Source organism: Gymnogyps californianus, chromosome 4 (assembly GCF_018139145.2).
Source record: "Gymnogyps californianus isolate 813 chromosome 4, ASM1813914v2, whole genome shotgun sequence".
Classification (NCBI taxonomy): Eukaryota; Metazoa; Chordata; class Aves; order Accipitriformes; family Cathartidae; genus Gymnogyps; species Gymnogyps californianus.
The window spans coordinates 26,173,142-26,188,862 of NC_059474.1; the positions used below are offsets into that span (position 1 = coordinate 26,173,142).

The 15,721-nt window shown below is 41.7% G+C and overlaps 2 protein-coding genes across 2 annotated transcripts; one reads left to right on the plus strand and one right to left on the minus strand.

Annotated features, from left to right (window-relative positions):
* Positions 1-505: 505 nt before the first annotated feature.
* RPL9 (ribosomal protein L9) lies at positions 506-5,306 on the minus strand. Its single transcript, XM_050895703.1, has 7 exons — positions 5,260-5,306; positions 5,062-5,177; positions 4,079-4,174; positions 3,615-3,747; positions 2,102-2,182; positions 1,506-1,623; positions 506-623 (listed from the first exon to the last, which is right to left on the minus strand). The coding sequence occupies exons 1-6, from the start codon at positions 5,303-5,305 to the stop codon at positions 1,517-1,519; spliced, it is 579 nt and encodes a 192-aa protein (XP_050751660.1). The 5' UTR covers position 5,306; the 3' UTR covers positions 506-623; positions 1,506-1,516.
* Positions 5,307-5,983: 677 nt separating this feature from the next.
* On the plus strand, positions 5,984-15,658 carry LIAS (lipoic acid synthetase). Its single transcript, XM_050895254.1, has 11 exons — positions 5,984-6,067; positions 6,850-7,022; positions 7,701-7,794; positions 8,557-8,637; positions 8,870-9,026; positions 9,886-9,943; positions 11,015-11,143; positions 11,835-11,980; positions 13,687-13,757; positions 14,543-14,654; positions 15,600-15,658. Exons 1-11 carry the CDS (start codon positions 5,984-5,986, stop codon positions 15,650-15,652), a joined length of 1,158 nt encoding a protein of 385 aa, XP_050751211.1. The 3' UTR covers positions 15,653-15,658.
* The last annotated feature ends 63 nt before the right edge of the window (positions 15,659-15,721 follow it).

Sequence of the window (15,721 nt, forward strand, 5' to 3'; positions counted from 1 at the left end):
TAATTGAGCAATATAGTTAAAGCACTGTATTTACAGACTACTACTTCTATCTCTGTATTTAGTTTAAATGGTCTTATAAATCTGGTTCTGATTCCACTTTTGTTTTTAATCTACTTCAGATTCTGTCATCACAAGTCTGAATTCCCCTCCAGAAATTGTACACGGAAATCAGGTTTTGCAGTTTGAGGTTCTGAAATGATGTGAAGGAACACCAGTCTCCTTTCTGCGAGAACAACAATGCTTTTGCTCTATCTTAATGCTATGATTTAAAACTACCACTTCATGGCTTTACACCCTGGGTCCACACTCCACAGGCATGAGGTTTCCAAACCATCAGGCTTCATTCAGTCTGAATGTTCTCAGAGACCGGTAAAGCAATGTGTACACAGCGCCAACATTATCTTACACTACCCTGTGACAACCTGCTTCTCCAAAAGCCGAAGATCTTGAACAGGTTTGCACAATCATGATTTAGTTCTTAAAAAAAAAAAAAAAGAGGCCAAGATATGAAATATGTTTTATTTTATTAAACCTCTCATGGTGTTCAGGTTTTGTATCAGACTCTTCAAGCTGGTACTTGCTGATATCATGTCTCATGGTCGTTTGTTTCAGGATCCAGACAACTGTAAATAAAAAGTTAAGAGCTTTTAAAAAGGTTTTAGCACTGCAAATGTGAAATTGAAAGTTTACAGACATATGCCAAGTTAATTTATCTGATAGTTTTAATGCAAGACAGACATTAATAGCTTGAAGAATTTGCTTAATTTTATTTAGACAAGATTACTTAAAGATGCCTTCAAACAGAACAGCTCACGACTGTTTAACAAGCAGGTAACAAGTTGTTCTGTCTCTCAAGGAACTCGGAACAGCACTAAAAATCATTTTGTACCATGTGTGGAACCATACATAGCTGAAATGCACCAAATTCCTTTAGCAGTTAAAATTCTTAAATTATCCCAAAATCCTTGTACTCAATTTCAGTAACAAATGTACATACAAAATGTAAATAGTTTAATTGTTAAATTGACCGTTGTTTACAAGCATTTACACACAAACTAAACAGAAGACCTTTATATATAAATTATGTGCTGACCACTTTTTTTTAGTGAAGTCAAGTGTCCAACCAGGAAGAACATTAGTCTAAGAAAGTCTTCTCTGTAAATAGCTGTAAACCAGTCTGTCATCCTACGTGAGCTGGTTTTAAATTCTCAGCCACCATCGTAACTAGCATTCATAGCGTGGAATACAGCACTTTAGAGTCAGGTATTTCTCTATGCAGTAGCATAATACCAAGTTGATGAGAGATGGAAAGTTGCTGTCAAAAGACCTAGCAAAATTTAAGTTTTACGATACCTCTTACAATGCCTTTTACAAGCACAACTGCATCCCTGCTGGGAACCTGCTTAACCACAGCCTTGTTAAAGTAGATAAACCTTGTCAAGTCCCCAGATTGAGTAACGATCTCTACACGGAAGATAGACGAACTGCATTAAGATGATACCAACCTATTAGAGTTTTACTCATCTGCCTGCTGTACCGTTCCTTTCTCGGAGACATAGATACCATCCAAGAATTTCCTGATATCCTTGTTCTTGACCGTAGTGGCTTGCTGAATCAAGGCAGCTGCAGACAAAGCAAGACCGTTAGCACAAAGCAAGAGGTCCAAGCCAACTCGTAGCCTTTGTTTACTCTCCAATATTTCAACTAACAAATGAAAACTGTCATCTGGAGAAAGGAATTACCAACTTGAAATCCTGTCAGTTCTAAGGAAAACAGAATGCATTTCACTGAGCCTGTCTTGGCAACTCGGGGCAGTGACAGTTTATTACTGCACACTCGTACAACTGGCAAGCTGAAAAGTTTGGTGCCAAAAAGGCCATCAATACTGACTCAAAAAAAAGGTTCTGTGGACTTGTAAAAACATCTCTAAGTTTAGAAAAAGCTAAGAAACTATGAAAAGCAATTATGGTGACTAGAGGAAAAAAAAATTCTGAGCTGTGATTTACCTCAGGGTTTGAGAAAAAAAGAGTTTGCTAAGCTGACACCTTCAGATAAAAGTGGCCGTATCATTATATCTTCCCACGCATCTACTTTCACAAACCTGAATTGGAGACCAATTCAATGTCATTCCCTTCAAGGATCAGCTCATCTTTCTGGGCTTGAGATACTGCACAGGAAACACCTACAGAAAGGAAAACACAGAATCTACATCATTGGTGAAGACGTTAAGCAGACTAAAGAAACAGTATTCATGTCCTGTCCCAATTTACAGATCTAGAAAGTAGTATTCTAGGCAATAACTAGCTTCTATGACTTTGTTAAAAAGAGTCCTCCAAATCCCTTCCAGGATTGTCCTCCCTCACACAGTTTCAGCACTCAAAGATTAAGGCAAGTTGTGCTCTGGATTGAAAGCAACTAAGTGATATTCCTACTCAAATGTTACTACATCACAGCGTTAATCACCAACACTGCGTACAAGCCAGAGATTTTGCCAGCATGGCTTCGTCAGCTAGGTGGTGCCATTTTCCACATTCCTAGGTTCGTTAAGGCAAAACTGGAGTCACCCCAATTAAAAGTAATTAAAAAAAACCCCTGCCCCCTGACATGTCAAGTACCATGTTTATACTAGCAACACTGCGAATACTCACAAGGAGTGAACACTAGGACATTCAAGAGTCTTAACAGGAAACTTTCATTTGCAAGGCGAGTAACACAAGTAAATTTTTATAGTTTGATCTATTCAGTCCACAGATGTTAGCTTTTTAAGCCAGCACTTCACTACTACCTTTGAAGTAAATGCCAACTTAAAAAATCAAATACAATAATCAAACCCACCCTTAATATCCCACAGTAAATCAAAGTCAAAGCCACCATAACTCGTATCTACCAGTGGTTTTGGACAAGTCTCATGCTTTCATCTAAAGCCACCCCAAAACACCATCAGTCACACTAAATATCCTTACCCATACCTTCACCAGAAGTGGAACTATCAAAAAAATGGATATGGAAAGTTTTCCCTACAGTCTTAAGTAACTGTTTTTATGACATGTTTTGTCTCCTCCTTTCGAAAGTTTAACAAGCTCCATCAAATGCCTACTCTGTTAGACATTTTGCTAAAACTCCATGTATGCAAGACTAAAACCAATATGTAAGATGATAATTTTGAAGTTTATCATACACACTCCTAGGCAATGAGGAAATTCAAAATACAACACCACTTCAAAGACCAAAAATATGATGTGGTGTGAAACTAGTTCATATACAACTTTTAAAACAGGAACACAAATGTAAAATTAAGCACCTGCAGTTTACCAACTATGAACGCTGTCAAGATCTCACAATGATGAAAGTAAACACTGGGCTCCTTATAACTCGTATTACAATAACTAACTCTAAACTAGTTATTAGCTAGCTCCCATTACTAAAAATAAATTACAAAAGCATTATTAATAATAAATCTAAACAGTGGCAAAAGTATCATAAGATTACATAAATTCAGACAGGCAAATGCTGCTTCAACAATCACCATCTCCTGTTATCAGTGGCAGTATCCAAAGAAAACAGTTTAGAAACCCTAGTCAGAAATAGTAAAGTAGATCTCCAGATATGCTCACCTGGCCTCATACGCACTCTGCGAATGTACTTCTCTCCCAAGAAGTTTCGGATTTCCACAAGTGAGCCATTATCCTGTATAACTACGTTGATGGGGAAGTGAGCGTACACTGACCTCATCTTGTAACGAAATCCCTAGGATAAAGGACATCATCAGATATTGAAAGCAGAATGCATCCGAACAGTAAAACAGATGTGTAAAGCTTACTGAAGATACCTAAAACCAAAATATATTAAGAAGAGTTTCTTAACAAGGGCAAGCCACTGAGCCCAAGAGACATCCAGAGTTTATTGTTCATGCTTTCTTCCACCTGCAGAACTTGTTTGACAGCATGTGCAAGGGGAAAAAAAGAGAGAGAAAGCTACATCTTGGATGCTTAGAAAAGCTCGCACTAAAGTAAAATGCTGTCTATTGTTGTCAGTAACAAAAACGACACGAGTTATCCTATATCAAAATAAAACTCACCAGTGTAACACCCTTTATCATGTTCTGTACATGGCTGCAAATTGTGCGAACTGTTGCCAGCTCCTTTCTGTTACCCCACCACTTGTCAACACGTAGCTGTGTTAAAAAAAATAAATAGAATTAACAAAGCTTTCAGCTACACTTCAAAGCTAGAAATGAAACGTTTTTGTGACAAACTAAGAGTGAGAAGTCAGGTAAACTACTTAAAAGCCCTCCTAACAAAAGCACAAAGGTATTTTGTTCCTCTGAAAGACTACTAAAGGCCCACCTAGCTCAAGTCTTAAGTCCTAACCCCCAGACATATGAGAAAGAATTTTTTCTTCATATCTCATTACTAACAAATCTTCAAAGAAGCTGGGATAGACACTCTGACAACTTAAGCTGAAATATGTTTAATCAAATGCTAAACACTGAACAGGTTGTTCCAAAATCAGTCTCCTAGATATTATCTATCAACTTTTTAATGAAACACTACGTGGGGGTCCAGTGTTTTAATGAAACACTAGATGCTTGTGAAAAAGTAGCTGAAATCAGCCACTCTTTCCCTTTCTTTTGTAGTTTTTAAGACAGTACAGAAATATTATGCATTTATTTAGAAAACATCTGCTCTCCTGATATAACTTGCCAATTCTGGAAATTAAATGTAGAGATTTAGTTTTACCTAGCTAAAACTAGCCAGTTTATAAAACACAGCATACAATGCTCAATCCCCTTCCCAGTAACTATCTTACTGTAACTACAAATCAATCAACAAATTCACTCCAACATATCACAGCACTTCAAGAATTCTACAGTTCCCAAGTAGGTCCCAAGATTCCATGAGACCAGACTTTTTCAGAAAACACAGAAATAAGCGAAAACTTAAATAACTTATCTGCAGGTAAAAACTTTGATTCAATCTCCTATGCTATCATGAAGTTTTAAAGCTAACTGTAAAGCTACCCTCCGTCCCCGGGCAGAGAAACGACCTCTGCAGCACTCACCTTCTTGTGTTTCTTTCCCAGGAGGGACAGCTCCACGTTGATGTGGTTAAAATCCCTTCGCAAGGTTCCTCTGGGGCCCTTTACAATGACTGTCCGGCCCTTCAGTGAAACACTGACTGGAAATCAAAGGCAGACGCACGTTAACCGGCTGCGGGGTCAGCACCACAACACGCCTTTCAAACGCACAGGCAGACGTACCTTGCTCGGGGATGTCAACGGTCTGGTTGCTGAGAATGGTCTTCATTCTACAAGGGACAACCGAAAGAAGCTGCAGACCCTCGAGGCACGGCCCTTTCCCCGCGCCCTTTCCGCTCCTCCCCCGCACGGACCCCGGAACGCCCAACTACGGAGCGGCGACCCGATGCCCCCCTCCCTCTCTGCCACCTCTGAGCCGCCACCGCGCCGGGCTCCGCTACCAACACCGACACCTCCCGCCCAGGCCCCCGAGGAGCGGCGAGGAGCGGCGGCCGCAGCGCTCAACTCCACCGCGGGGCCCAGCCCGGGCCTAGAACCGCCGGGGGAGGGGGGGGACACTGGGAAGGCGCCATCCCGGGGGCTTCCCTCCCGCAGGGCTTAGGACAGAACGCGGCGGCTGGGCCCGGCGCCGCCCCGGGAGGCTGCCTGCGCCCGGGTGGGGCGCTCGGGGGGCTGCCCGCGGCGGATGGTCCCGGATGCCGCCGCCGGCCCGCGCCTCACCTCGCAGCAGGCAGAGCGGAAAGAGACAGCGTCTGACGTCATCACGTACTTGTAGCCGCTCCCGGGCCCCTGGCGTCATCACGCCGAGGTAGCCGTCCAAGAGGCAAGAGTAGCCGAGGCCCGATGCGCGTGAGCTGACTGAGGCGGACAGGCGGGGCGGCCGAGCGCTGAGAGGCTCGATCGGACCGGTCGGGAGAGCCGGTCCGGCTGCTCCGCGGGCGCCGCCATGTCGCTGCTGCCGCGGGGCCGCTGCCGCGGGGCCGCCACCGCCGCGGCCGCCCGGCGGCTGCTGCTGGGCCCCCAAGGACGGGTGAGTGGGCGCCGTGTCAGGGCCGTGTGCCGCAGGGGGGGCGGGGTGCCGGACGGCGGGCTGCGAAGCGTACCGGGGTGGGCGTTGCGGCCCGGCAGAAAGGAGACCTCGGGACCGTCCCCCGGTGAGGGGACGGGGCGCATCGCTGCGGCAGAAGACGGTGCCGTTATCCGAGCTCGTCTCTTGATGGCTGCGGGCTGCCCGGCTGGGTCGTGGGGCGTGACAGCGGTGGTTCCCCGCGGGCAGAGCCCTGGGAAGGGCTGTCCCCAGCACCGCGCCGCTGGTCGCATGGCGGGACGTGAGGCAGCTGGAGAGCTGCTGTGCCCACACACACACACACACACACACACACACACGAGGGGGGAGAAAAAGTCGTAGAAAACTGAGCCACGGATCCCGTCGGCTTCAGACCCCACTTCTGAGAACCCGGCTTGTGCTACCTCTCCATCGAAATAACGGCCGTCAGCTACCGACTTGGCAGCGTGCCGTTAATCACCTCAACGGCTTGTTTTTCAGCCCCCAAAACCTCAAATCAATCCATACAGTGTTATTTATATCTAAAAAACTATATAGCTTAGTTTGATATTAAGACATTTTGGAAGAGATCATGTTTTATGTTTCACGTGACTTAAAATGAAAAAGAGAATTGTATGTTTAACTTAAAGGCAATTGGGAAAATGCTTACACAAAGCGTACATTAACCACCAAAAGAACAAATAGTTATTTAGTATATAATGCTAGTACATTTATAATTCAATAAATTACAGTGTTGCTTCTTTTAGGTGTCTGGGAGCCATGTGTGTAATCAGTACAGAGCATCAGGTTCTTTGTCAGAGGAAAAAAAAGAGTTTCTGCAAAATGGACCAGACTTACAAGACTTTGTATCTGGAGATCTGTCAGACAAGAGCGCGTGGGCCGAGTATAAAGGCAATTTAAAGCGTCAGAAAGGAGAAAGGTAATTGTGATTTTAAACAACTGTAGTTGCTTCCATGCACTATCTTGCATGTTTAGTATTAACTACAAAATATATACCATGTATTTTTATTAAATTCTGTTGTACTGGCTTGCAAAATTCATAATTTTTCAAGAAAGAACAAACACGTTATTAACTTCAAATGTGTAACAAGACATGAAGACATGGTGGTATTTTCTCACTTGCGTGCCTGTGCCATGGCCTGTATTAAATTACAAATATACATCAGTAGGTGAGTGTACCCTACTTCGGTGTTGAAAAAAAAATTATTGATAGGGTAAAACAAAAAATGAAGACTAAATTAAAAAATGCTTAAAGCCCCCATATTTCCAGTTATAAATTTGATAGCTGCCAATACACTGCCATTAATTGTTGCAGTCTCCAGTGTGGCGCTATTAAATCCCACCAGTACAGTTAACAGTTTTAAATCTTCCAGTGACAACAAACTCCTACTCTTGAATGTTGGGATGATGATAAACATGGAAGAGAGAAGTCCGTTATGAACATGAATGATGTTAATATCGGTTGCTGAGTTGCGTCAGTTTTCAAGGAACCTTTCCCAGTTGCGATCTGTAACAAATTAAAATGGACCTATGAAATTAATGGAAGCTTGCTGTATAAATAATTTATTAATCTTTATGTTTCCTTGATGTTATTCAGGCTGCGACTTCCTCCATGGCTGAAAACAAAGATTCCCATGGGAAAGAACTACAATAAACTAAAGAATACCTTGAGAAGTTTAAATCTTCATACGGTAAATCTAGTACCAACCAAGTTTTCTTGTAGAAATAAGGCATTTTTTACAGATACAAAATTATTTCTCTGTGGAGGACAGGTAGAAATCATGTTTTGCACGATCTTCAACGCTGAAACCAAGCCCAATGCTGATCCTTTTTGCCAGCAGTGAATTTTACCCATAAAGAATGAAGACAAATCCAATAGAGTATTTCATGTTTTTCCTGCTGTGATTTTAAATACTAGGGTTTACTATTTGCATCACCAAAGAGATCAGAAGATGCTATGTGTAACTGTTTTTAATGGAAACACACACAATTTCAGTTACATACATGTTTTGCATGAAAAGAAATTCTAGAAATATATGTATTTCATTAAATAAACCTTCCAGATGGTAAAAAGTGGTGGGTATGCATGGAGAGCTTTTTTCCTTTTTTTTTCAGAGTAAGATCATGCTTTGATGCATCATAGACTTTGTGAACATTTTATCAGTTTTTAAATTTAAAATGTTAATGACAATCTGTGCTAATTAATAAGGCAGTTACGTGATTGAGGAGGTTTTGGAGTTGTGAAGTAGAGGAAAAGAATGGTAATGGATGTCAGGAAACAATTCTTCTCTTCCTATCCTGACTTCTTATAGAACATGTAACTCTGTTAATCTCCTTATTTATCACAGAAGGAATTATGTTTTGTTTGTAGGCTATATTGAAATTGATCAATAATAATAATTTTCAGTAATAATATGGAAAAAGACAGGTACATTACTGTCTTTTACCTTTAGGTATGTGAAGAAGCACGTTGTCCCAACATTGGAGAATGCTGGGGAGGTGGTGAATATGCTACAGCTACAGCTACTATTATGGTAAGCCGTTGACCATTTCTTAAGTATTCTATTAATGTTTCAGCTGTTTGAAGTGTATTGTTGGATCTCTACTGTAGTGGAGTGGGTTTGTTACAAGAAATGCAGAGTAAAGCACTGTCCTAGGTTTTTTGCTTAATATTGGGATTTGTCTCATCTAGGTTATGCAGCTGTTTCTCAGCTGAGCAATAGTGATGTGTACAATGTAAAGGTAGGAATGTCTTTCCTGTTTCAGCTGATGGGTGACACGTGCACTAGAGGTTGCAGATTTTGTTCAGTAAAGACAGCAAAAAATCCACCTCCACTGGATCCCGAGGAGCCTTACAACACAGCAAAGGCTATAGCTGAGTGGGGCTTGGATTATGTTGTATTGACGTCTGTGGACAGAGACGGTTAGTATGTTGTCTCTCATCTCTTCCAGTCTAAGCTCTCATATGCGTTATATGGGGTAAACACAGACCTCGATAAACATTCATCACTCGGCACAATCATTGAGGATTACTATTTTAAAGGAGTCGACAGTGCTGAAACTTTGGAAAGCTTTTACATATTCTTAGTATTTCTCTATGTCTGGTAAAATATAATAGAAGTTACACTGTTATTAAACATCAAGAATATTACAATACTAAATACTGTATAACTCATTTATTGCAAAATACATACATATACACCATGTTCTATTACTTGATTAGCAAAAAAAAAAACCCCACAAACGTTCATATATAATACCATTACAGAACTTCCTTCCAAAACCTAAACCTGGAATCTATTATACGTAACAAAACTGAACGTTGCCTTTTTCTAAGGTTGTAGTAGCTCCTTTGCGGTGGCACCACAGAGGTGGGGAAAAGACTGTTCAGTATGGGGGAAGGTCCAGTAGCTTCGAAGTGGCTTACAACAGAAGAGCAATAATATATATACACTTCAACTGTTGTAGAACTGTTTCTCAGACCAAAACCATAAATAGATAAAGCCATTCTGTGCTCAGGCTGACAGTGAACCTAGAGACAGGTAAATTCGGAGTAAACATCTGAAGTCTGCCCTAGTCGATCACAGTTGGACTTTGTGCAGAACAAGGCTTGGTAGAATATCTGTTATAAACCTTTGGCATACGCGGTAAGATAAGACTGGGGTTTGACTGCTTTATTATTTTGCATTTAAATTTGAATCTGTAGGTTTTTTGTGGCTTTGCTAATAAGTAAATACATTTTTTGAACAGAAAGGTTAACTGAATAATTGAAATGCTTCTAGATATGCCTGACGGTGGAGCAGAACACTTTGCAAAGACAGTCTCTCATCTGAAAGAAAGGTATATCATTAATGTATTACTATTATTAAAACTTTAGAATGTGGTACTGCGTATAGGTCAAAACTACCTTTAGCTGAATTATTCCAGGGGCCATGCAAATACAAAAGTCTGCCTTTAGCCTATCTGTGCCCCTTTTTTTTTTCCCTATTTTTCATCTTTCTTATATAATGGCCCCAAAGTATTTTGAATTTGGATGCATTTCCAATTTAGCCCGGGCTTATTTAAAACTAAGCACTGGATTATTTCTTTGAACAGGCAGCTGGTTTACCAGGAAATGAGTACATACCTTTGAGGTATGTTCATTCTTGAAGCTTGGGGCTCAAACACAGTGGATTTAGATAACAGTGTTGCCACATGACAGAAGAAGTCGGGTTTCTCTTTCAGCAGTGATCAGATTGCTTTGCATTTTCCCACAATGGCTGTTTCCAAGTCTGTGATTGTACCTTCCTGCTTTCCCTAGCTGTGACTTCTTCACTCTACATCCGTGCCCTGTATGCCATTTGATAGCGTACTTGTCTGCCTGCAGATTTAATTCGTATAACCTCATTTAAGTCTTTATCCAGTGTATCTTGGGACTTGAAAGGTTCCTGCAGTTTTCCTCACCTTCCTTTCTGAGCTGAAACCTGGCTCCTGGACACCAAGATTAGATTCCAGGGCAATAATGCAGAGTCTTCTTATCCCAGAAGGCAGGAATATAGCTCCTCTGTATTTTGGAGCTATGATATTAAACTCATGTTAAGTTAACCTGCAACAAAGACACATGAAAAATCACGTATAAACAGTGAATGTGATTGTTTAAGAGACTGTTGGAATCGCTTTTATATTTATTATTTGGCTTTCATTGTATTTCAGCTCACATCAGTAAAATCAGGAATTAAACACATTATGTTTTCTTTGAATTGTAATACAAGTATTTGCAGAAATCTATTGTTTTAGAATTGTATCCTGAATCACTTTGCTTTGCTTATCCGAGTGTCGTTTATTTAGTTATGTTTGGGGTTTTGCTATATTGAGTTTTTTAGCAAGTGACAGCGATCCCGTAGCTGTGTTCATTTTGTCTCTCCTTTTCAGGAATTCAAAAATCCTGGTAGAATGCCTAACTCCCGATTTTCGAGGTGACCTTAAAGCTGTGGAGAAAGTAGCATTGTCGGGACTGGATGTGTATGCCCACAACGTGGAGACGGTGCCACAATTACAGAGGTAAGCATAAATGGAAGTGGAGGAAAGTATGAAACAGGCACGGGGGTTTGTAAAAGGACTTTGTGTGAAAGGGATGCCGGAGCCATTTATTTAGAGCTGCATTAAAGCTGCACTGAAGCCCTCGCTGCCAGTCCCGGCCGAGGCGGGGCAAGGCTGCCGGGGCAGGCCGCAGCCCGGGCGGCGCAGGCGAAATGGCGCGGGGCGCGCCGCCCGCCCGCCCCCCGCCCCGCGCCGCTCCCAGCCTGCCTCGCGCGCGGCGCCGCCGCCGTGCCCGCCGCCCGCCGGCAGAGGGCGCCCGCGGCGCGCCGCGCCCCTGCCCCCGGGGCGGCCCTCGGGCGGTGTCGCCTCCCCGGGCCGCCTCGGCGCCGGGCCGGGGGAGCCGCGCCTCAGCCCGCCTCCTCAGCCCCAGCCCCGCCGTGGCGGTGCGGCTGGGCGGGGGCCAGGGGGGCAAGGGGTGGCCGCAGCCAGCGCCGTGGGGCCGGGAAGCCCGGCTTTGGTACTCGGAACTGGGGCGCGTCCCACCGCTCGTGATGCTTCGGGGGGTTTTCAGCTGGTGTCAAACTAGACAGCTAAAGCCTCTAAGTTGCCGTTTTCGCTTTGTAGAAACTAGCAGAACGCACCTTTGTTGGCATCTCTAACTTCTGTGCGCCCTTTCATGCGTTTTTTCCCCTTGTGCTGAAAATATGAAAAGGAAGGTCCGTGATCCCCGAGCCAACTTTGAGCAATCCGTACGTGTGCTGAAGCATGCTAAAGAGGTCCAGCCCGCCGTCATTTCTAAAACCTCCATTATGCTGGGGCTAGGCGAGACAGATGAACAAGTATATTCCACAATGAAATGTAAGTTGGTGTTGAAATACATGTCAAAATTCACAGGTATGAGTTACATTGTGTTGGAAAACAGTTGTAAGCATCTTTCCTCTACGTGCAAATCAGTTTGCTGGTGCAGGAAATGTTTTCTAAGCTTTATGGAAAAAAGAAAAAAGTTTGGTTAAAACAGATTGAACTTCTGAAATATTTTGCTTTCATACGGCTTTCAGATTCAATGTGATAGGTAGATCCAGCTCGTGTTGATTTCAGTGGAAATTATAACTATCTTTGTGTGACTATATTAACATTCTTATCTTTCCAATACTTAAATAATGGGCTTGCAACACAGTTGCCTTATTGTGCATTCCTTTTTAGAAATAGCAGACCTGATTGTTTAAAATAATTTATTTCAGCTTGCTTAGATGCAAAAGAAGTTATTATTCTTGGAGCTGTAGCATGTTCTTATGTTTTAATGTAAATGTATTTTTAAGAGGAGAAAATTTCACAGTGGTAAGTGAATGCAATGCGCTTGTAAGTAGGAATTCATAAATCCTATGGCATTTCTCCCATATCCTGAAAGAATGTCTACTTAGTACTTTATTTTGTGTACAACAACCCATATTTAGAATGCAGTGATATAGACTAGTTTTTCTGCAGCTTTCCCACAATCTGGACCATATAATTACAGTTCCTGATTTTCCCATTCTTCCTGCCTAGCATTTCCTAGCCACAAGAGTATGAAAGTTCAGATTTGGTGCTATTTGTTTTCAGGCCACTTTCATGGATGTATTCGGAGACAAACTGTTACCCACCACATTCATTCAGTTACTCTAATTTTGTTCTTCCTTCCTGCGGGTATGAGTTAAAGAACATGTAGGTGTGCTGCTATTGAACCAGTTTCTTTACAGAACCATATCAATCTAAACAGAGAGTCCAGGGCAACAGTGAGTGTAATGTTGTAATCAAAACACAGTCTTTTCTTTCTGTTTGACTTGGGGGCAACCAGCCCAAGTAGCCAGAAAATATATGGAGATATTAAGCTGATTCCTCAGCCATCCCTTTGTTTGGAATACCCCACTAGCTGCAGTGAACATAATTCTTCAGGCTAGCTGACTATCGGGTGTCTGGATTTCACTCTATAAGTAGACTACCTGAACTCATTTGCTGTATATTGATTTTAGTACATACTCAAATTTTAGCATACAAAGTTGATGAGATTCTGCAGGCATCAAAACTAACATACATCCTTCGGTGCGTAAAACTGGCAGAAGATGTTGGCAATTATTTCCCTTGGGTTTATAGTTCTTTAGAACTGCCCGCATCTTTTCAGCATGAAGATGCTTGAGACGGTGGAGAAGTGCCAAGTACATGTGCATGCGTCCATTTTTTTGTCAAATGAAGGCTCTGACCTAAAGCCACAATGAAAAGCCATAAGATAAAAAAGACAAGAGCATGTCATCTGTGCAGTGAGACGCGTGACTGCAGCGAGTGCAGCGCAATGGTATTCTCTCTAGCTTTAAACTAGATAGCTCGGGTCTTGCAGCAGCATGGAGCTCAGAATGAGGTACGTGGCTGCTGCTCATGGAGGTTGCAAGTTCCCTTTGCTGGAGGGCAGATTGTAACCCCCGCAGGGTGCTGTGAAGTGACCTGCGTTCAGACTTGGAAGGAGGGTGTTTTCTAATTGCTGACAATCCCTGTGATCCTTCTGCCACTAACAGGGAATTTTGTTTTTACAGTATTGCGGGAAGCAGATGTAGACTGTTTGACCCTAGGACAGTACATGCAACCAACAAAACGTCACCTAAAGGTAAAAATGCCTTTAATTTACAGGCAGCGTTATGATCTGTACCTTGCACAGTCAAGTTTCCTCTTTGTAAATTGAGGCTTGATATGCATCCTTACCTTAACAGCAGATATTGGGAAAAATTTCCTTCCTTGGTTAACCTGATCTGCATCTGTTACGGACTCTTCACTAAAAATGACCTCAGCCATCTAATCCCTTCCATCTTCTGCAGAATTCCCATTGCTACTTGCTGCTGTTAGCTGGGGAGACAGCTGGAGCTGAGGCATGATTCTGGAAAACAAGAGTCTCAGTGTATGTCTCAAACATAATGGCTCAAGCCAGCTCCCCTTCACTATCTCATAGGCTCTCCCATAATGGTGCCACTTCAGCTGGGGAAATTACCATTTTCTCCTTCTGTAATCTGTCCAGAGCTTGAGTCTCTGTTCTGTTACTGTGTTTCACTGAAATAACTGTTAGTGAAGAGATTTGTAGGACTATTGTATTTTTTTTTACTAACTTGGACCAAAAAAAGGTTTGCTCAAAAGGACCATTCAAAAACAGCGTGAAGAAAATGATAAAGCAACAACTAGAAATTAAATCCTAAACTTTTCAGCTAAATATGAAAAGCAAATAAAATGCATTCTTTTGGTAGAAAGCAGAGAGAAAATTCAGTTTGTGACTTGACTGCTGAAAGTTTTGGAGTGTAAAATTTTGAACTTGCGATATAACTGTGTTTCATGTCACTACGTGCTAGCTATAGCCATTTCCTTTGCATTAATACCTGATCAAAATGAATTCTTTTCACTCAGGTTGAGGAGTACATAACTCCCGAAAAATTTAAGTACTGGGAAAAAGTAGGAAATGATCTTGGATTCCATTACACTGCTAGTGGGCCTTTAGTGCGCTCCTCCTATAAAGCAGGTAAATTACTGAAAAGCATTAGATTCTTTAGCACATAACATTTTATTATATAAAGTTAAAATGGTGAAGTAATATGCAACAAAGCTCACCTTAGCTCAAGGACACCTCATAGAGTCATCCTATTATTTTTTTTTTAAATTATTTACACTTACCATCTTTTGTAGGTCATCTAAATGCATCAGCATGACAGTAATTGGTATTTGTACAATTGCTGTGCTGCTTAAGCTAATTTTTTGCCAAACCTAGTTTGTATTATACTTAACGCGTGAGGCAGGATAAAGGGTACCCAATTTGCAAGTTTTCCTTTACATTCTGCCTCTTGGACGCTTCAGGGTTTAATGGGGCCCTTTGTGATGTAATTTTGTTGCTTTAGGCAGAATTTATTTACAGTGCCTTAGAAAGAGACACGCTTATGGCAGTGCTTTTTCTGACCAAGCACTGGTTATTAAGTAGCAGGTGATATTAATGGAGCTGTTGTGTAGGTCCAACATCCTCCATTTTCCTAAGGAGAGAGCAGAGAAGACTCATCTGGGTTACCTTGCTTCTCAGACTGTTTTAATGCCAGCTCAAACGAGATTCATAGCAGGTTTCACTATAAGTTGCTGATACTTTATGAAATAGGAATTAATTTTTAATTAAATCAATTCACCTTTGCCTGTTGGAAAGCACAAAGCAGCAGAGCTATTTCATAAAACTGGGCATGAGGAAAATCAGGATTTTGGGGGTGGAGGCATTGTTTGTTGGGTTTTGGTTTGGTTTTTTTTTTACATTCCTGCTGTATGTATTGAAAGTGCTGTTGTATAGAATTGAATTACTATAAAATCCTGGTAAGAACAATTGTATTGTAGAATAGAATACTCACATTAAATAAGAATGTGTATTGTTTTGCTTTATTTCATTGAAATACCTACAAATCATTTTGGTGCTTTTTTGCCTTTTAATTAGGTGAATTCTTCTTGAAGAACTTAGTAGAAAAAAGAAAGACAAAAGCCATCTGAAAATGAGAGTGAACCTATTTAAAGCAGCCAGTTTTAAGGATCCTTTTTTCAGCGCATAATTATACTCAG